This window comes from Talpa europaea (genome assembly GCF_964194135.1).
Source record: "Talpa europaea genome assembly, chromosome: 8".
In the NCBI taxonomy this organism is placed as follows: domain Eukaryota; kingdom Metazoa; phylum Chordata; class Mammalia; order Eulipotyphla; family Talpidae; genus Talpa; species Talpa europaea.
In genome coordinates this window covers 96533316-96551978 of record NC_140075.1, presented here as the reverse complement: position 1 = coordinate 96551978, position 18663 = coordinate 96533316, and the positions used below count along the sequence as shown (strand labels likewise).

The 18663-nt window shown below is 45.6% G+C and overlaps 1 protein-coding gene across 1 annotated transcript in view; it reads right to left on the bottom strand.

The window, feature by feature from the left end:
• Positions 1-1307: 1307 nt before the first annotated feature.
• Positions 1308-18663, bottom strand: part of SUSD6 (sushi domain containing 6) — a gene marked incomplete at its 3' end in the record, with an annotated part of 42358 nt that continues 25002 nt past the window's right edge. The window contains exons 2-5 of the mRNA XM_084239629.1: positions 6982-7179; positions 5843-5981; positions 3232-3659; positions 1308-1333 (exon numbers count right to left, since the gene is read on the bottom strand). Coding sequence (XP_084095755.1) covers positions 1308-1333; positions 3232-3659; positions 5843-5981; positions 6982-7179 — 791 coding nt within the window. The remainder of the gene's footprint in view (positions 1334-3231; positions 3660-5842; positions 5982-6981; positions 7180-18663) is intronic.

The window sequence follows — 18663 nt, the reverse complement described above, 5'->3', positions numbered from 1 at the left end:
TCCACTGCAGGCCGACAAAGTTGGGGTGTATGCAAACTCTCAGGCCCTCACCAAGGAGCCAGGGAAGACCAGTTGTCTGTCAGCTGTGACATGTGGAAGGATGGCAGGGAGGGCAGATGCAGGAAAAGCAGCAGCACAGCAAGCAGCAGGCGGCTTCCTGGGCACAGGTACTAAGGCACGTGACTGTGGTGAGGAGGACCCCTAGGACTGAGCTGGAGCTGCTTCCAGCTGCCTGGGGGTTCAGTCTGTGACTCTCAGGCTCCCCTCCTCTCCACAAACCCAGAAGGGGGCAACATGCCCCAACTGCCAGTGACCAGAAGGGCATTCTGTAGCATCTCAGCAACTCTCCTGTCCCAGGATGATTCATTTCAGGTCACTATGGTCAGCAAGGCAGCCCAAGCTGCCCGGGATAAAACCCAGGAGGCAGCATGCAACTTCCCCTCATACTTCAGGGAAACAGCAAACACCAAGGCCAGGGAGGCTGATGTGGAAGAAGGAAGTGAGAGCTTGCGTATTAGGAGAACAATCATAATCAGCCACCTTTCCCTCTCTCAGAATCATCTGATGCTTCCTGGAAACTCAACAGGTTTAGGAGTCGGCACCCCTAAGCTAAACATCAGGTGCTGGGATGGCTCTGACATGATCTTCCACATCCTCTACCAAGGAAGGAAATGTACCACCAGTCTTAATCAAGGGCAAGCTAGGGACCCACACTCATGTCCCAATTAGAGCCACCCTAGGCTCCACAGCTTTTCACTTCTGGTTCTGCTCCTGCCAAGGGTGGTGGTACCAGACCTCAAAGAAAGCTGGCCAGACCCAGGCCTGGGCCCCCCGAGTGGCAGAGGCCAGCAGTGCAGCCACTAAGGCCTGTAGGACAGTAACAAGCCTTTGTGACAGGAAAACTGGACGTGGTTGGGGGAAGGCACAAGTAAACACAGCGGCTCTTAGGCCCACATAGGCTGGTGGGGGCTGCCACCCAAGAGCTGGCTGGAGGGGACCCAGAGGACTCAGGGAAAGGAATGGTTTGATCTAACACATTCAAATATGTCCCCAACACAGATGGGAAGACTGGGCCAGGAAAAAGCCTGTTCCTCCAGCTGTCCAGCAGGCAGATGGCGAAAAATCTTCCTTGAGTTTCCAGCAAGGTGGGCCTACAAGCCCTCTGAGATACAGAGATACACAGATACACAGGTGGCAGCTCAGGTATCCGGGCAGGGTGGCTGGAGTACAGGGTGCTCAAACCCACAGGGAGAGGCAGGAAAGGCAGAGAGGACCATCGCAGGGAGAAGAGAGGCTGATGACAATCCTCATGCTTCTTTCAACAGTGGGATATCTGCAGGAAGAGAAAAAAGGAAAGCCCAGTGGTTAATCCCATATGGGTCTCTTTGCGACACACCTGATCCCACTGCAGTTCGTGCAGTCTTTAATTTATTCTCTCCACCTTAGCTCTGCTGGTCATTTCTCTTATTTATTTTTTTTAATTTTTATTGTGTAGAAGAACTGGGTTGTAGGCCAGAGATACAGGAAGTGGAGGGGGGAGAAGAAAATTCACCAGAGACAGAGGGAGGAGCACAACAGGCAGACTGACTGAAATATATTGCTGAGAGGAGCAGTGGGCAAGATGGGAGAGGTCTGCTGCACCATATGTGGGTCAGCTCCCTGACCAGGGATCAAACTCAGGCAGTAGGGGTGATAGTGCTGAGACTTAACCCCTAGGCCACCAGGGATGCACCAGTTGCTTCTCTTTCTATCCTTAATCTCAGCCTAGAGGTTACTAAGCCTTGCAGAAGCACCCCCTCCTCTCTAAAGCCATCCTCCAACTATGCAGTATTGAATAAATCACTTCCCTCTCTAGGTCTCAATCTTCTCATGTATCATTGGGGCTAAACTGATGCCTCGAGTCCTGAATTCCTATGGTACTACTGTGACAGACTGCTAGCTCAGGCATGACTGGCAATAAATTTAATAACCTAAGTCTTGGTTTCTGGATCCTTCATTCTGACAATGAATCTATTATTTAGGCTCCATCTTCCCAAATAACCAACAATCCATGCAGAGGCACAAGATGGGCTCTCAAAACTGCCTGTTTAATACATGGAACAAAGCAAGGTAGCAAGGGGGAGAGAGGGAGGAGCAGGCATCATTTTGGTCCCTTAAGAAGACTAAGGGTTGAGATTTGTATTTGGAAACATGTTGACATGTGTGAACACAAAATATGTGTAGCTGGCTGCCTATGGGGTCACTGGCTTCCATTTTAAGCTTGTGTCAACTATTTAATGACCCCCTGCCAGATCTATATCCCACTAAGACAAAAGGTAGCACGTAGCTGATAACCAGGAAATTCTATAAACATGATCTGTATTAAAGAATTTACACCTTCTCTGCGTTTATATATTCTAAGCTTGGATATTTACTGTGCTCAGGATTCCTAGCAACATGAAGTTTGCTGTGGTTCTTTTAGGAGGGTTTGGTAAGTACAGAAGTCCTCATTGTCAAAAGAGCAGTATCTAGTCCGCAACCTGAATCACACTGGGATTTCATGCCAAGGTGTAGTTTCAAGTGAAAGAAGTAATATCCATGTTCCACCCTCCAGGCTCAGGCAAAGGCAGAGGTATCAGGAAATGGCAATTTTGTTCTGTGCTGGTTTGCCACAAAGGATCCAGACCCCATGGCACTTGTGGGGTTATAAATGCAGGCTTTGGAGCCAGATCCATCAGGTTTCAAATCCCAGTTCAGCCACTTCCTCAGGGGCTTGCCCTCTTTGAGCCTCAGATTTCTCATCTGTACAATGAGGACAGTAATAATATAATGCCTATATCTGTGCATACTCTGAGGTTAAAGTGAGATAATGCAAGAAAACCAACTAGTATAGGACCTGACATACTCCTATTTAAAAAGCAGTTAAATGCTCTTTCAGAAACATAAAGAGCATAATGAAAGGACAGAACCTAGCCCCTACTCCAACCAGCTTTCTGTCCTTTGATTTAGCACAGCTCTGTGGCCACAAATAAGTTTCAGAGACTCCAAAATTCACAGAAAATAGTGAAAAGTCTCCCTAGGGAGTCCAAAGCCCCACTGGAGCTCGAAGGGTAAAATCCTATCTTATGCTAGTAGTCCAGGTGTTATCTTTCTTTGCCCCCAAATATATCAATTATGAGTGAGGCTCATAGTCCTCACTCCCAGCAAGGATCCTGAGCAGCTAATAATTCATGATCAGCACAGGGCACTTACCATCTGTGTAGTCCTCCGACGTGAGGGATAAAAGGCTTTGTATGTCACTGTTCTCTGAATCTGGGGCTTCTTTGTGTGCCAGTCGGCTGTTCCCTGAACCGGCCACCCAGGAAGAGCTGGTTGCCTGATGCACCATCACAGTCTCTGAGCCTCGAGAGCCCCGAGCTTCAGATAGTCCAGACTGGCCTGGGGTCTCCTCCTCTCCACCTGCAGAGGAGCAGGCTCCCTGGTCCTGCAGCTGCTGCTCCCTCGGCACATGCCTCCCACTGGGCCCAGACCCTTCTGACAGCACAATTTGTACTCTGGGGTCAGCAGGTGGCACACAGTGACCAGAACTGCCATACACAGCTTCCTCATATGATGGTAGTGCAACCTGGACTCCATCCACCATGATGGAGATCTGGTCTCCAGATACGCCCTGGTCACGCCTGCAACCGGAGGAGGAAAAGAAAAAGGAAAAAGGAAACAAAGAGACAAATAAATGCCATAATATCAATAACACCAACCAATTTTGAGCAATACAAGGGCTTATATACTTAATCCCAGTGAATGCTTGACCTGAGTCCTTCTAGGTAGAGATTTGCCAAAAATGCAGATGAGACTCAGAGAAGTTATTTGCCCACAGTCACACAGCTGGTAAGGGAGGAAGCTGGGATGTGACACTGGTATAATACTGTAATATAAATTTTCCCAACTATCCAAAATAGATCCAAGTCAACTGCTGTCAAGTTTATCTGCATCTAGGGCCAAATTAAGGGTCATGTAGTACAGGTAGTTGTGCTGTCTCTTTCATCTCCTTTAATCTGGACAGCCCACTTAAGGTTTTCTTTCATGACGTTCACATTTTTTCCTACAGTTATGGTCAGCTATTTCCTACAATATCCTACAATTTGGACTTGTCTAATTGTTTCCTCAGGATTAGATCCAGGTCAACGTTTGCTGAGAGCACTGCACAGGTGATGCTATGTTCTCCTAGTGCACCACATCAGGAGACATATGGTCTACGGTTGGACCGTATTACCCCTAGACTGTGTTAGTACTTCTCAACTTCCTCATCTGTGTTTGCAGATTAAACCCGCACTATCTAATTCAAATGGTATACATGCTGTGAGGATCACATTAAGTGGTAATATAAAGAAGTGTTCAGAAGTTTCTGGAAGGAAGGGAAACGATGGCAAGATGACACAGAAAGCAGTGTGTATTCTGGCATATGCTTAACTTTTGCCAATCAAAATAAAACTTTTTTAAAAAGGAATACATACACACAGTACAAAATTTAAACAGGATCTATAGTGAAAACTAAATTTCCTTTCCACTCAAGTCAGGCAAAATTAGCAGGTAACTTTTAACAGTCTTACTAGTTCACTATAAGGGGGAAAACCTCCCTAATTCAGATGAAATGCCACGTAGATCAGCTTGACTTTTTGAAAACAGCGAATGCTTTAAAGTAAATATTCCTCTTCAATCCTTTTTATTGTACTGTTTAACAACTAAAAACAGCTGCTATCCTAGCCCCTCCCCCAAACAAAACAAAATACAAAGAAAAATCACATAGTACACAGAGATTGAATATAGCCTGCTCTTTATTTGTAAATTCCAAAGCAGGAGCATTTTATTTAAGGCAGAATAGTTTGTTCCCTCACGCCTCTGAACGACGACAGTGACTGATAAGGGCTGTGAATGAATATAAGATTTTCCTCAGAAAGAATGAGGAGCTGCCACAGCAACCTAAGCAATTGCAGAGGTCATGACAGCCTGGGAGAGAAGGACACACTAAGGTATCCACTCAGGGCCAGCGCACCCATTTGCCATCCCCCTCCCAACCTCACCCCTTCAGTCTGGGATGATGTGAGGCTAATGCACTCAACTGGAAAGTGACAAAGACAAACAAGAAAATCACTTCCTCTGATTCCAGTATGGTATAATGCAGAGGTCGCAGATCCCGTCTGCATGAAAACCACCGGGAAGTTTTATAAACACCACTAAAGCCAGGATCCCACTCGAAACCAAATAAATCTGATGTCTGCGGGTGGAGGCCCAGGTGCTGGTATTTGTTTTTAAGGCTCCACAGTGGTCTCTACGTGTAGCCAGGGTTGGGAAGCAGGGGGACAGAGCTGTGGCTCACAAACAAGAGTCTGCATCAGAATCACCTGGAGGGCTTGTGAAACCATTATCACTGGGTCTCAGCCCCAGAGTGTATTCCATTGGTCTGGGTGGAGTGTAAAATTCTGCATTCCTAGCAAATTTCCAGGGTGATGCTGCTACTGGAACCACACTTTGAGGACCAGGGAAAATGACATGGCTTTGGAGTTGGACAGATGTGAGGTCAAATCTCAACTCTGTCATCATCTAAAGGGATGGTCTTGAGTGAATGACTTTAACTTCTCTGAGCCTCAGTTTCCTTATCTGTACTGGTCCTGTGAATATTAATATACGCAAAAACAAGCACAGTGTCAGGCACATCCATAAGTTTAACACATGGAGGGCCCTCGACCCTCCCCCTGGACACACATAGATCAGCAGAAGCTAGTAGGCTCATTGGCAACTCTCTGCCAGTCAAAGGCCAGTTCCCCACAACTAAGTCTGCAGCACCTACTGCCATTGGGCTCACCTGCTGTGATGGAACGACTTCAGCTTTGGCTGCAGCAGCACAAACAGCACCACAAGGAGGAGAATGAGAGCCACGGAGCTGGCAGTGGAAGCCACTATGGAGAGTGTGGGAACTCCAAGTGATGTGTGCGCATCTTTGTCTGCAGAAACAAGTCATTGTCAGGAGTGTTTAGTACTGAAACATGTAGAACACGAGCTCCACAGTAGTTCTTGTCAAGGATCCTCTGCATGGCATCGTAAACAGGCGTGAAGCAGTCTGGGTGCTTTAGGACTGAATGAGCAGTGTGCTTTTACACACCACAGAAGGGGCCATTTCCCTCTCCCATTCCTGAATCTAAACTTCCCTTCACTTCAGGGCCTTAGAAGACCATCTGACACATAAACTCACCTACCCCTGGAGACCTTACCTTTATAAACCACTTGTGATCCTATTCTCAATAACAGGTTCATAAACATCCACCATCCCACCATCTTAAGTCCCACTCATGTTTCTCCCTGTGTGGGAGGAAAACTGATAAGAACTGAACTGTACTAATCCCCTGTTCTAAGACCCTGTAGCATTAATTATAAAACCTCAGGCTAGTCCCCACCCTTCTCTGGGATGTCACAGTCTGGAAGCCTAAGTGTAAGGCACAAAGATGGCTGTATGACACACTTTCCTGCAGGCCGCTGAACTTTCCTGTCATGCTCTACTGGGGAAGGCAGTGGGGGGGAGGCAGCAGCTGGATTGTAGTTCCATAATAAAACAGTCCATTTCCATTCAAGGAAAAAAAATAACATAAAAGAGCTACTATAGAAGGTGTTAACATCATGCTCATGTGTTAGCAGAACACAGCCAAAGGTCACTGCACTTGGTCAGGCAAACAAGAGATCCCAGGCATCAAAGGGACTTTACAAAACAGAAGTGGTGCCTTGATAAAGGCACCAAGCCCCTCAGTGATTCCCTTGAAAACACCGTTGGACACACACCAGCAACCCTACTGTCCTTCACAAAGACACAGATTCCCCGAAAGAAGGGAGGCTGTGGTCATCAAAAAGGAGCTATACTACCCCACAACACAGGGTGTTCTGGAGGAAGGGGGTGCCACTTCCCATGAATTAAAAGAAAGCAGAACTCCAACAGCAATTGGCCAAACTGACCCTCGTTGAGATGACAGCTGATCTCCATGGCTGGTTTCCATTCGCCATTCTTACAAGTCAGGTATTTGTAATCACCCTTCAACATGTAGCCTTCAGCACACAGGTACTCGATGACGCTGCCTGAGTTCAGGGGGTCTTTGCAGGGCCGGGGGTGGCAGATGTAGCCACCATTCTCTGGCTCCGGGGGCAGGGAACACACTGCAAAGACAGAAAGAGCAGAGATACAATGGTGAGGTTTCCCAGTGCGCATCTGTCAATGGCACAGCGGAGGACAGCTCTGAAGGCTTCAACCAGAAACACAGGAGCAAAGAGCCAGTTGCCTGCAAAGGCTGTTGGCCAATTCAGGTTGCCACTGTCAGAGAGAAACATGCTGATAGGAGCAGTTCAGCTGTTTGCAACATTTCTCCTTACTCCGCCCCGCCCCACCCCAACTGTCCAACTGTACCTCAGAACTATATCCATGGGTGAACAGTAAATTCTGACTAAAGTCTTGAACTTACAGACATCTAAAACGTATTATATTTCAATAAAACCTACTAAAACCCACAATGTATCAGTGAAAAGTAGTGAACTGCTGGTAACCTGCATGAGGAAAGCCTCCAGCATCAATACCAGAATGAACTCCATCAGATAACAATATGCCATCTGGGCCTCAGAGGCCCAGAGACTTCCCAAGTGCCCCGTGCACCTCCACTCCCTCACCAGAGCAGTAGTCACTGGTATCACCAACCTCTATGCCATAGTAAATCCCACATTTTTCATTCAGGCAGGACTGAATGTGTTTAAAAGCACCTTTACCTTCTGTCTTATGGCAGAGCCAAGTTCTGATTCTATTCCACCTGGGCTCTTTCCACCTTTAGACAGTGCTTCTATTACAGGGCAGCCCTGATATAAAACGGGGTACCTGACTGTGGGTCCTCACCCGCGCGCTTAAAAGGACTTATCAATGCTCTACTGCAGGCACACGCGAAAGGTTAATAAAGGTTTATTTACAAGGGGCAAATGAGGAAATGTACAACTCACGGAGAAAAGTGGGAGACAAAGTTTTAAATGCATCCTACCCGATCCGCCGATCTGGAATCCCAAATGGGCACCCTGAGAGCTGGCCGCGAGCCAGGAGCCGTGAAGCCAGGAGGCGAGCATGAGAGCGACCCCCAAGGCCCACATGTTTGATTTTTATACCACACCTGGCTGCTTAACTCCACCCTCAGGTCCCAGCCACCTTCCCTTTGGTGGTGACGGGATTTGTCTTTCCCAATGTCCTGATGGCTTTGGTCTGGAGTGGGGGTGGGGTCCATAATGCCTGCATGGGATTAGCTCAGGACATCCTTTCCCCCTAATACTTCACCTCCAGGAGCAGTATAAGAATCACAACTGTTGCCTTTTTTTCACTTCCTCTGACAACCTGGAGGGACTGGGCGCCAGACGACAGTGTCTCTGGACTGTCTGATAAGGTGCTTTCCCACTCAGAGGACGCCCACCACTCTCTCATGCAGATGTGCCCTTCCAGCCTCTCACCAAACACCACTTCCTTCAACCTACAAACTGCTATTAAGCAAGCTGACTGCCAGCCAAGCCAAGGGTTGGATGCCAAGTTAAAAGAGATGATGGTGCCCTGCCCTCAAGCTGCTTATCATTCAAACAGGGAAAAAAGACTGTATTTTTAAAAAGATTTAAACAAAACAAAGCTGGGGTAGGAGCCACAGGATCCAGGAATCTGGGCAGTTTTTCTGAAACTAGTAAATAGCCTATATAAGCCCCCTTGGTCCTAAGGACACACCTTCAGACTCTTCCCACACTACCCACCATCCCCAAAGTCTTGAACAGGAGAGAGAGAAATACCCACTCTGGTGCATCTTTAAACTCTGGCCAAGTAGTTCAAAGAGCTGGCCAGGCAAATTTCTAAAAACTCAACAAATTGCGTTACCCTTTACATATTCTCAGTTTTGTTCAGGGCAACAAGGTGCAAGAGACCCAGGCAGCTCCCCAGGGAAGGCAGGACCCCTTCACAGGTCCAAAGTGCTGGGAAAGATGCTCTGGGGAAAGAGCTGCTGATTGTGAAGTCACTCCTGCTTTGCTGAGTATTTCTGCCATAAAGCCCACATCTTCACGGACTCATTGACTGGGACCTTGCAGGTCACCCAACACTCATTTTTTATAAGTGAAAAAAGCAAGGCCTGTAAAGTGACTTGCAATTCAATTTCATTTCAATTCAACTAATATTTATTCATCACTGTGGAGGACCACTGCTATGCTCTGAAAAAGGTTAAAAAAGACAAGCATGGTTTCCAGTGCCTGTAGTTAAACAGGGACATGACAGTTAAGTACACACATAAAATATGGACACACAGTATAAAATCCAAAAAGTTAGAAGGATATGAAAAGTCCTTCACCTGTCCCCTAGTCACTGAATTCCTTTCCCAAAGGCAGTACTCCAGCTTCTTCAGTATTCTCCCAAAGATATCCTACATACAGAATATTCTGGTACATCTCAGAGAACGTGCTTGGTGGCACAAGAGAGGAATCTTGAAGCAGGAAAGATCACATTTTGTGTGTGGAAGACAAGGAAAGGCTCATGGAGGAAGTGGCATTTCAAATGGGGTTTTATTTCATCAGGATAGGACGTGGTAGTTCGAAGCAAATGCATCAAAGTAAGAAAATACAGGGTAAAGCCCAGAGAACATCAAGTAGCCCAGTTTAGCTGAACTGTACAGTCTAGTAAAGAAAACTTAACCCCACACACACACACAAATGAAGAGAAATGAAAGCATCCTGGAACCTGACTGCAACAGGTATTTATACCACATCCAAAGGAAAACGGGAGCCTTTGAGCAGTCATGAGAAGGGCAGAACTTGACAGAAAGAGTGGAAGTTGATAGAAGATGGAGCAGGTGTAGAGACAGCCTTTAAGAATATGTCAACAGTATAGCAACCCTAAGTGTGGCAAAATAAACTATACAAAAGCTCCTTCACATTTATCCATGAAGGTCATACAAAGGAAACAAAGGAATCAACTACATGGATTCAGCATTGCATTCTGCTCCAGGTCTAAAGAAGGACATAAGGAAGCTTGGGGGATGGGGGGAGGCAAGGTCATTTTAAAACACCAAGAATAGTAGGAAAAATACGGTCCTTCTGCCCAGTCAAAGAGCAGAATAAGAGAGTCTGGGCAAAGGGCAGAGATTCCAGAGGATCCTCTTGGTGAAACCTGTGTCAACAGGAAAGGGAAAAACACCAGAGAGCAAATAAATCATTTCACGACTTCTGGAAGTCTCTGTTTTGGGCAAGAAGTTGACTTAATCTGTGCATTAGGCTCACTCTGACAACCCCAGGTCCCCAAAGGGAGTTTCAAACTCTGTTCTTAACTCTGAGAGATGATAAACTCATCTGATTTGGCAAAGCTGCAAAATGTTAAAAAGAGATGGAGAAAACCAGAAGACAGTAATTTTACAGGAAAAAAAAATCAATTAATTCGCCATAGTTTGCTTCTCTGCTTTCCTTTAACTCCCACAGCCAGCGAGCAACAGGAGGCGGCAAGCAATTCTGCAGGCAGAGTGCCCTGTGGACAGTAGTCTCTCAGTGAAAGATGTCCAACCAATGGGTGAGGGAGCAGATGGAGAAGATGCAAAATGATCTCGCTGTGAGTCACTGCAGCCTAAAACCCTCGGAAGAAACCAACAAGAACACTTAACTAGCCCTTCTAAATGTTTTGCTTCTGTTTTGGGGAATCAGCCTTTTAGGGGGAAGAAGCAAATTAAAACAAAACAAACTTTTATAAGATTCCATAAAAAGCAAATCAAAACAAGCTCCAGGAAAGGCCCAGGGGTCATGTTCTGTTTAACAAACTGAACAAATACTTGGGCCTTTAAAAGGTGGTAACGGGGAACAGGGAGTGTGAAGACCAACTTGAGGAGGAGAACCAGACATTTAAATACCTAGTGCATTTTAAAAAGACTCAACAAAGGAGGTTCTGGCTGAGGAGAGTTATCGAGAAAACTCCACTCTTAAAACAGTGATTGCGGACTTAAGAAACTGCCAGCTCACAGGTTTAAAATAATGTAGTTTTAAACTAAAATCAGTGTGGCAGCATTCAGAAGAAGACAATGAGGCACAGAGAAATAAATACACAATGAAGGTATCAAAAGAAAGTATGACAGGAAGAAAAGCTTTCCTGGGAATTCAGGGAACAACCCAACCCAGCACACTGACACTGTCATAAGGGACAAAGCTGAAACAGTGCCGTGAATGTCCCTAGTGGTGGTAATTTCGTCAAGAAATTAGAATGGGTGGGGCTGTAAAGGTGTATGTGATAACACTATGCGCTCAAAAAGCTTACAATCTAAAGAGGACACAGACAAGCACCCAGTGAGCTGCAAAGTAAACCAAAGAAGGTGCTCATTTCTGTTATCCTGGGGTCTCCTTCTAGGCAGAGACACGTATTCATTCAAGCACTGCTGGTAACCAGAAGAAAGGAAGAGTCCGAGGCAAAGAAAAACAGCAAAAAATGAGGGAGGGAAGGAATAAATGGATGCCATGTCTAGCACAGCATTGCCCAAGAGAAATATAATACAGCCACAGAGGTTATTTTAAACATCAAAACGTGTTGAGATATTTTAGATTATCTTTTTTTAAGATTTATTTATTTATTTATACAAGCACTGGGTATAGTCGGAAGCGCAGGAGGGCGAGAGAATTCACCAGAGCCAGAGCAGAGAACAGAACAGGCAGACTGATGAAATACACTGCTGAGGGGAGCAGTGGGCGCGGCAGGAGAGGTCTGCGCGCCATGTGGGACCCTTGCCGGCGGCCGGGGATTGAACCGGTGTTGCAGAGGCAGCCGGCAGCTTTGCAGCCCAGCGCTCAACCGCTGTGCCACCGGGGAGGCCCTATTTTAGATTATTTTTTTCCTAAGTCTTTACACTTACAGCACATCTCTAGTCAGAATAACTGTATTTCAAGGTTCTCCATGGCCACTTGCAGCTGTGGCTGTTGTGCTGAACAGCACAGATCCTCAGTGGAGAACAAGTGTGTGTGGGAGGCACTGGAGGAGCCTGGAGATCTGAAAACAGTGGAAAGGGTTCAGAACTGTACCCTGGCTGGGGCTAAGAGGTGAGATGTGGAAAGAAGGTAGCACAGTTCTTTCAGGTTGATTTAAAAAGCACAGTTAATGTGCTTGCTCTCAAAACTCTTTCTTGATAGATGAAGGTCCAAGTTCTACTTTTAGCCCTCAATGGTTTGTTAGGAGCAGAGAGAGCCAGAGAAACAGCGGGGTGAAACAGAGAAAAAAAAGATACTCAAATGTTCATTTTTTGGACATAAGAAAGGGTGAATGATCACATCTTACGAGAGTGAGGAGGTTTTTTCTGAGGCCTCCTTAAAAAAATCTCTGTAAAAACAGCTCAGTAATTACTGACCACCTACTAAATGCCAAGCACTAGCCTAAGTACTTTACATGTACGACTTATTTAAACTTCACAAAATCCCTGTAAGAAACATGTTACAACACTATACAGATGAGCAAACTGATTAAGTGAAGTTAAGAAACTTGTTAGAGCCTCCCTAGTGGCGCAAGGGGTTAAGCGTCAGCACTATGAAGCTGTCTGCAGCTATTGCAGTACGAGTTCAAATCCCCGGCTGGCCAGGGAGCTGACCCACATGGTACAGCAGACCTCTCCTGTCTCGCCCACTGATCCCCTCACAGCAGTGTATTTCAGTGGATCCACCTGTTCTGCTCCCCACCCTGTCTCTGGTGAATCCTCTCACCTCCTACACCTCTGGCCTGCACACCAACTCTTGTATGCATAAATAAATAAATCTTTAAAAAAAAATTGTCAAAGGTCACCCAGCTAGTAAGGGGCACAGTTAGGATTTGAACCGAGGGAGGCTGACTTCCTACTCCATGGCACTGGGCAGTAACAGTGGACCCTTTTGGGTCTACTTCTCCGTCCATAGCTGTACTCAGGAAAGGGAGCCACAGAGAGGGAAGCCCAGTGACAAAGACAATCTGGCAGCTGCTGTGGACACTCGTCTCTATGCGGCTGAGTTTAGTTCACAGCACACTAAACCAGATGACCACTGAGGTCTCTTTCAGCAAATCTGCCTAAAGTTAGTCAGGTAGCTAGCTATTCCAGATTCATTCACGAAAGTTCAACAGCCACTGTGGTTTTTGAATTGAGCACAGGGTGTGAGAAGTTTGAGAAGCATCCTGTCTGCATAAGCAACTGCATCGGCTGGGGCAGATTCCTGACTAGGGCATGTGGTGGGAGCAGGGAAACAGGAAGGAGGAGTTCAATTACTCAAGAGATACCCAAGGCTGCTTCAGTTCCTGCTCTCCCAAGCTTTCTGCCTTCCTGACCCCCACTCAAACAGTCCACAATCTAAAACAAGCTTCACTGAGAAGGAAGAGACATTTCTCATGCCATTTACAACCTTCCTTGCCTCTAAGACAAACCTCCCCAGCAGGCAGACAGGAAGCCCATTGTGCAACCAGGATCCCTTTTCTCATGAGAACTTCTCACACTCTGAGGGGGGAGGGAGAACAGTAGGCATTAGCTCAAACCTCTCCCAGGGTGTGGCCCTGGGGCAGGGGAAAGGACTGGGAGAAACCACCTAGAGCTACCACCTGAAGCTCAGACTCCCAGCTGCAACTCCTGCAGGACCCCCGTGGTCATTTTCCTAGGAGAGGCCAGGGCCGAGCACTGCTCTGGTTGCGGAACCTGTCCATATTATTTTAGGTCTGAGCTGCTTGCTTACTCTCTCCAATCTCACAAGAGGGGAAATGCTTTCAGAGCCAACAAGGGGGAGGAATGTTTTCTTTATTGCACCCGGTCCCAAACATGAAAACTCTTGTCACTGGAAGCAGTCACCAAAGTCCTTAGTCATTCAGAAAGAACTGCTGTTTCTCTCCTCTGACCTGAAAGCACATGCGTCACCTGGAACCCCACCCATCTTTCAAGATGTAGTTCCAAGGTCGCCTGCTCCGACACTACACCAAAGAGAACTATCAGAGAAGTACCCAACCCACAGTGAGCCTTGAAGCAACAACAGCCAGGTTAGTACTGATCTGACGACCCTGTGCGGGCTTGGGCAGATCCTCTTGTTTCTCAGTTCCCTCATATATAAAAATGGGGTTACTAAAGGTATCTACCTCACAGGGTTGCTATGCAGATTAATCACAATCATGCTGGTAAAGCACCCAGTATTTGGATCTGTTATACAAGAAGTGGTCAGTGGGCCTCCCTGGTGGAACAGGAGGTTGGGCACCACACTATGAAGCAATCCACAGCCTCTGCAGCATGAGTTCCATCCCCGGCCAGCCAGGGAGAAACCCACACGGCGAAGCAGACCTCTCCTGCTTCTCCCGCTGCTCCGCTCAGCAGTGTATTTCGATCAACCCGCCTGTTCTGTTCCCCGCTCTGAGCCTGCTGAATCCTCTCACCCCACCCCCTCCCCCACACCTCTGGCTTGTACCCTGTAAATAAATAAATCTTTAAAACAACAACAACAAAAAAGATGTGGTCAGTAACAATAGTTTAATTTTTCCTCTGTGTTCCCATACATCTTCTTTACCCCTCTCTATTGTCTCTAACTACTTTCTCAAACGTCCATTCTTCCCCCATCTCTCCACTAACCCCACCCACCCACCTAAGCTTAGCACAAACGTTTGCTCTACTCATTTTATAACCCCTATTCTTGGCATAGACTCTGGTAGATAGTAAATAGCTAGTAGAAAATGGATTTGCCTTGTAAAATTTTGCCCACATTTCAAATTAGGTATTGATATGTATGTATGTATGTGGATTTCTGGGCTTTTGATTCTGTTCCCTGTTATTTTTGTTTGTTTTATTTTTTGCTTTAGCTATTCAAGGGTCTTTCACGATTCATATAAATTACTTTCTCCCCCTAGTTCCTTGAATAACATCATCGGAATTCTAATAGGGATTGAATTAAATTTATGTATTACTTTTGGTAAAGTAGTCATTCTGACTGTATTAATTCTTCCTGTTCATGAATATGGAATACGTTTCCATCTCTTTATGTCTTGTTCTGTATCTTTTAGTAGTGTCTTACGATTTTTGCTGTATAAATCCTTCATATCTCCTTAGTTAATTTCTAGATATTTAACTCTTCAGAAGAGTCAAGTACAGGTTAGAGCAAAGAAAATCACTGTGCATAGCACATCTTATGTCTCATGTCATATCCAACTGTGAAAATATACTCCTAACCTAATAGGATATGGTCACCAAAGGGCAAAGCATGGTCTTAGGTGTCAGACAGAACAATCTGGGTTTGACCTACAGACGTGATCTGCAACCTTGTCAACTGCCTGAGCTCTTCTGAACCTTACTCCAAACAGCCATACCCATCTCTACGAAGTGTTTGCGAGGACTACTAAAACTGCGAACCTAAAAGTATCTTGCATCAGCCTGGCACATATCAGGCATTGATAAATTTTTCACATAGAAAACTAACCCTTACCTCTGCTTTTAGAATGGAGGAGGGCAAAGACTTTGGCAAAAGAAAAAAAATGGGACTGTTTCAGAAACTTCTGGATATCTGGAGAGGAGATTGGCAGAGCAGGGATAGATCTTGCTTTGTCTCTCCTTGCTCTAGCTCAGTAAAATATACCAGTCCCTTCCCCACTTCCTTTCTAGAAGACAAAGGGCTACTCTTGACTGACATATGCACTCTACATAGCATGCTACCCTTTCATCTCCTCTTGTTCTCACAGCCAGGGGCACAGGGTAACAGGCTGACCCCTGCTCGTGTCCTGCAAAAAGACCATTCTTTTTCACCCTACTGCTCCAGGCCTGGGTCACTCGGGGTCTGAAGGCCCCCATCCAGTGCAGTGATACAGAGCAGAGCCTAGGTAGCTGTACCATAATCACACTCCCATGATGGTGGGTAGAGCTAGGAAGCACAGACCTAAGGAGTCTGGCTATTCCATGTGTATTAACAAATATTACTATGTGCTTGAGAGTAGTAGTTAAGGGTTAAGAGAAAGCAGACAATGTTTATTTTTTTTCTCATCAGCACTGCTACTTCCTGGTCTCATGTCCTCCACCCTATCATACCCTATCATTCTAACTAAGCATGTGTGTTTGTTCCCTGCCACCTACCCCCTCCCCACACACAGACACACAATTCCCCACCTCCAGGAGGATGCCTGCTGGTCATCAGGATTAGAAGGCTCAGGTCAGCTGCTTAAGGCACTGTCCAAACTCAGAAGGGTAATGATGAAGGATAATAATTAACTTAGGAGTCTGGCTTGAAGTTTAAAACAGAGTTGGACTCTTGGGTACAAAGGTCAGAGCTGTGGTTTCATTTCTAATTCTAACATCAAATGGTAAGGCCTAATCCAAGCCCAGTGCCATGTACGCAGAGGAGAGAGGAAGCCTCCGAAAACACTGAAAACAAATGTAATGATCTCCATTGTCCAATAGGGTAGAAGTGATGAAGAGAATTAACATTTATTATGAGACATTACATTGGGCACTCTTGCCCTATGAGAAAGATGGGATCAAAATTAGTTCAGAGGAAAGAAGACTGAAAAATTTAGTAATGGCCTGAGGGTTACAACAGCTACTAAATATTAGAGTCTGGATTCAAACTTTAGTTTACCTTCTATTATAGGGAAGTTCCTTGATTACAGATGCCACTAGAAAATTTTACACCAAGAGCTACAAAAGTATAGTATGGGGGTGGAAAACATCTAGACAAAAGTTACAATAATTCCTGTTTACAGAAGAATGTGGACTGGTGAGTTTACTTGAGCCCAGAGAAGCCAGTTCCTATCTCAAGTGGGGCCACATTTTTCCAGGAAAGGCAGGGGAGCAAGACAGACAGTTTCCTTCACTAATCTCTGAGCACTGCAAACAATAGAGCTATTTAAGGGTCACAAGAAACAACTCTGCAAGTGGGAGAAGGTATGTCTTCCATGAGAAATATGTGAAAAGAAAGTTGCCATTAATGCAGAATGGGCTGCCTTTCTACTCAAAGCTCAGGATTGCTGGGGTGTCTCTGTCGAAGCATGAAATAAACAACTGCTGCCATGTACTACCCAACAGTGAGTCAGAGAGCTTTCTGCTTCCACCAGTTGCTTCACAGGCATATGTAACTGCAAAGAGTGAAAGGAAATAACTGGTAAACTTCAATTACAGATGGTGGGAGAAATCTGCTGAGGTGATGTCCTAAAACACCTGCCTAAAACTAGCCAAACACCAGTAACTGAGGAATAAAAGTTTGAACGTCTTATCTGAAGAAAGAGATGTGATTGCGTCTCCTTGTGACAAGAAGGTATAACTCTCAGACCACAAGTCTAAGCAGGCATGAAGTGAGCCCTGCACATTCTGGGGTGCTTGCATCAGGCCTGGAGCAATAAAAGGAAAAGTTTTGGGGTGAGACCAGGGAAATGGAAGTTTTCAGGGTTGCAGGCCTTTTCTTTATCACCTCTGAACCAACAAGTACAGAACACTGTGACAAATGAACATGGGTAGATAAAGCCAAAAATGACCAAGTCTCACATGCCACCAGAAGAAAAGCAGCTGGTCTTTCTTGGCTTCCTCTGTTCCTCCTAGAAGGGGAATGTCACCCTGTGCTACCATCAGCTGACCAAGAGCAGTGAGGAGATGAATAAACCCAGGGGACTTTTTTTTACTTTTCTACCATTTGAGTGTTTCTACAGTTCTGGACCATATGGGTTTAGGAAGGTCAGTCAAAGGGTTGTGCTCCACAGAACACTCCTGCAGATTTCTCTCGGCCTCCCAGATAGCAGGGAACCTCTCACCTCCTGTGAATCCATCCTACAAGTTTTTTTCTGAGGAAGTTATACATAAGCCTTTGAAAAGGGTTTTTTAAAACAACAGGAATCCATGCAAACCTGCCACAATGTCTAATCAGGGTGCCTGGCCCTCAAACTACTTTACCACATGTCTGGAATCACTGCCTCCCACACACATTTGAGTCTGGCCTGTATATTTATCAGCCTGGTTCCAGCATACTGTCTCCTTGATCATTAAAACACAGTGACCTCAATACACTGACTAGTGAGACTTAGGCCTGACCAAGGCTGACGGGGTAGAGTCTCACAGTGAGGTCGATGCTCCTGTCTTCTCCCCTGGCTTCTCTCAGTCTGTGGACCCTTGACTTTGGCAAGCCACTCGTCAGTGACCTGAGTATGAGATATCCCCAGAAGATATCCCCACACATTCTGTACATCAGAAGATAATTTGCGTCCAAATGTGTTGCACAGGTAGCACAGAAAACATCTTTTAATTCTCTATCTTCCAAGAAGTGGGTGTAAAAAAAAAAGTTCATTAACCTTTGTCCAGAAGAGAGTAAAAAACATTTACAAGTGTTGATTCTTATACTCTCTTGTTTCGCTTTCCTTATAGGAAATCCTTTGTTAATTCAACAAATATCTACTGCACACGTTCTATGTGCCTGGTTGGTACTAGAAATTCAAGAGCAAGTAATATATGGTTCTTTCCCTAAGGAGATTTTATTTTCTTTGGGGATAAAGATAATGAGCTCCAGCCAGGTTATAATAATAGTAAAATCTACCCTATCTCCCAGGGTTCATTTGAAAGATTACATTTTTCCATTCATTCTTTCAAAGTTTTTGGGAGGTACCGAAGTGCTGTCGCAGGCAATGGGGGAAGAAGGGCAAGAAAATGAAAAATA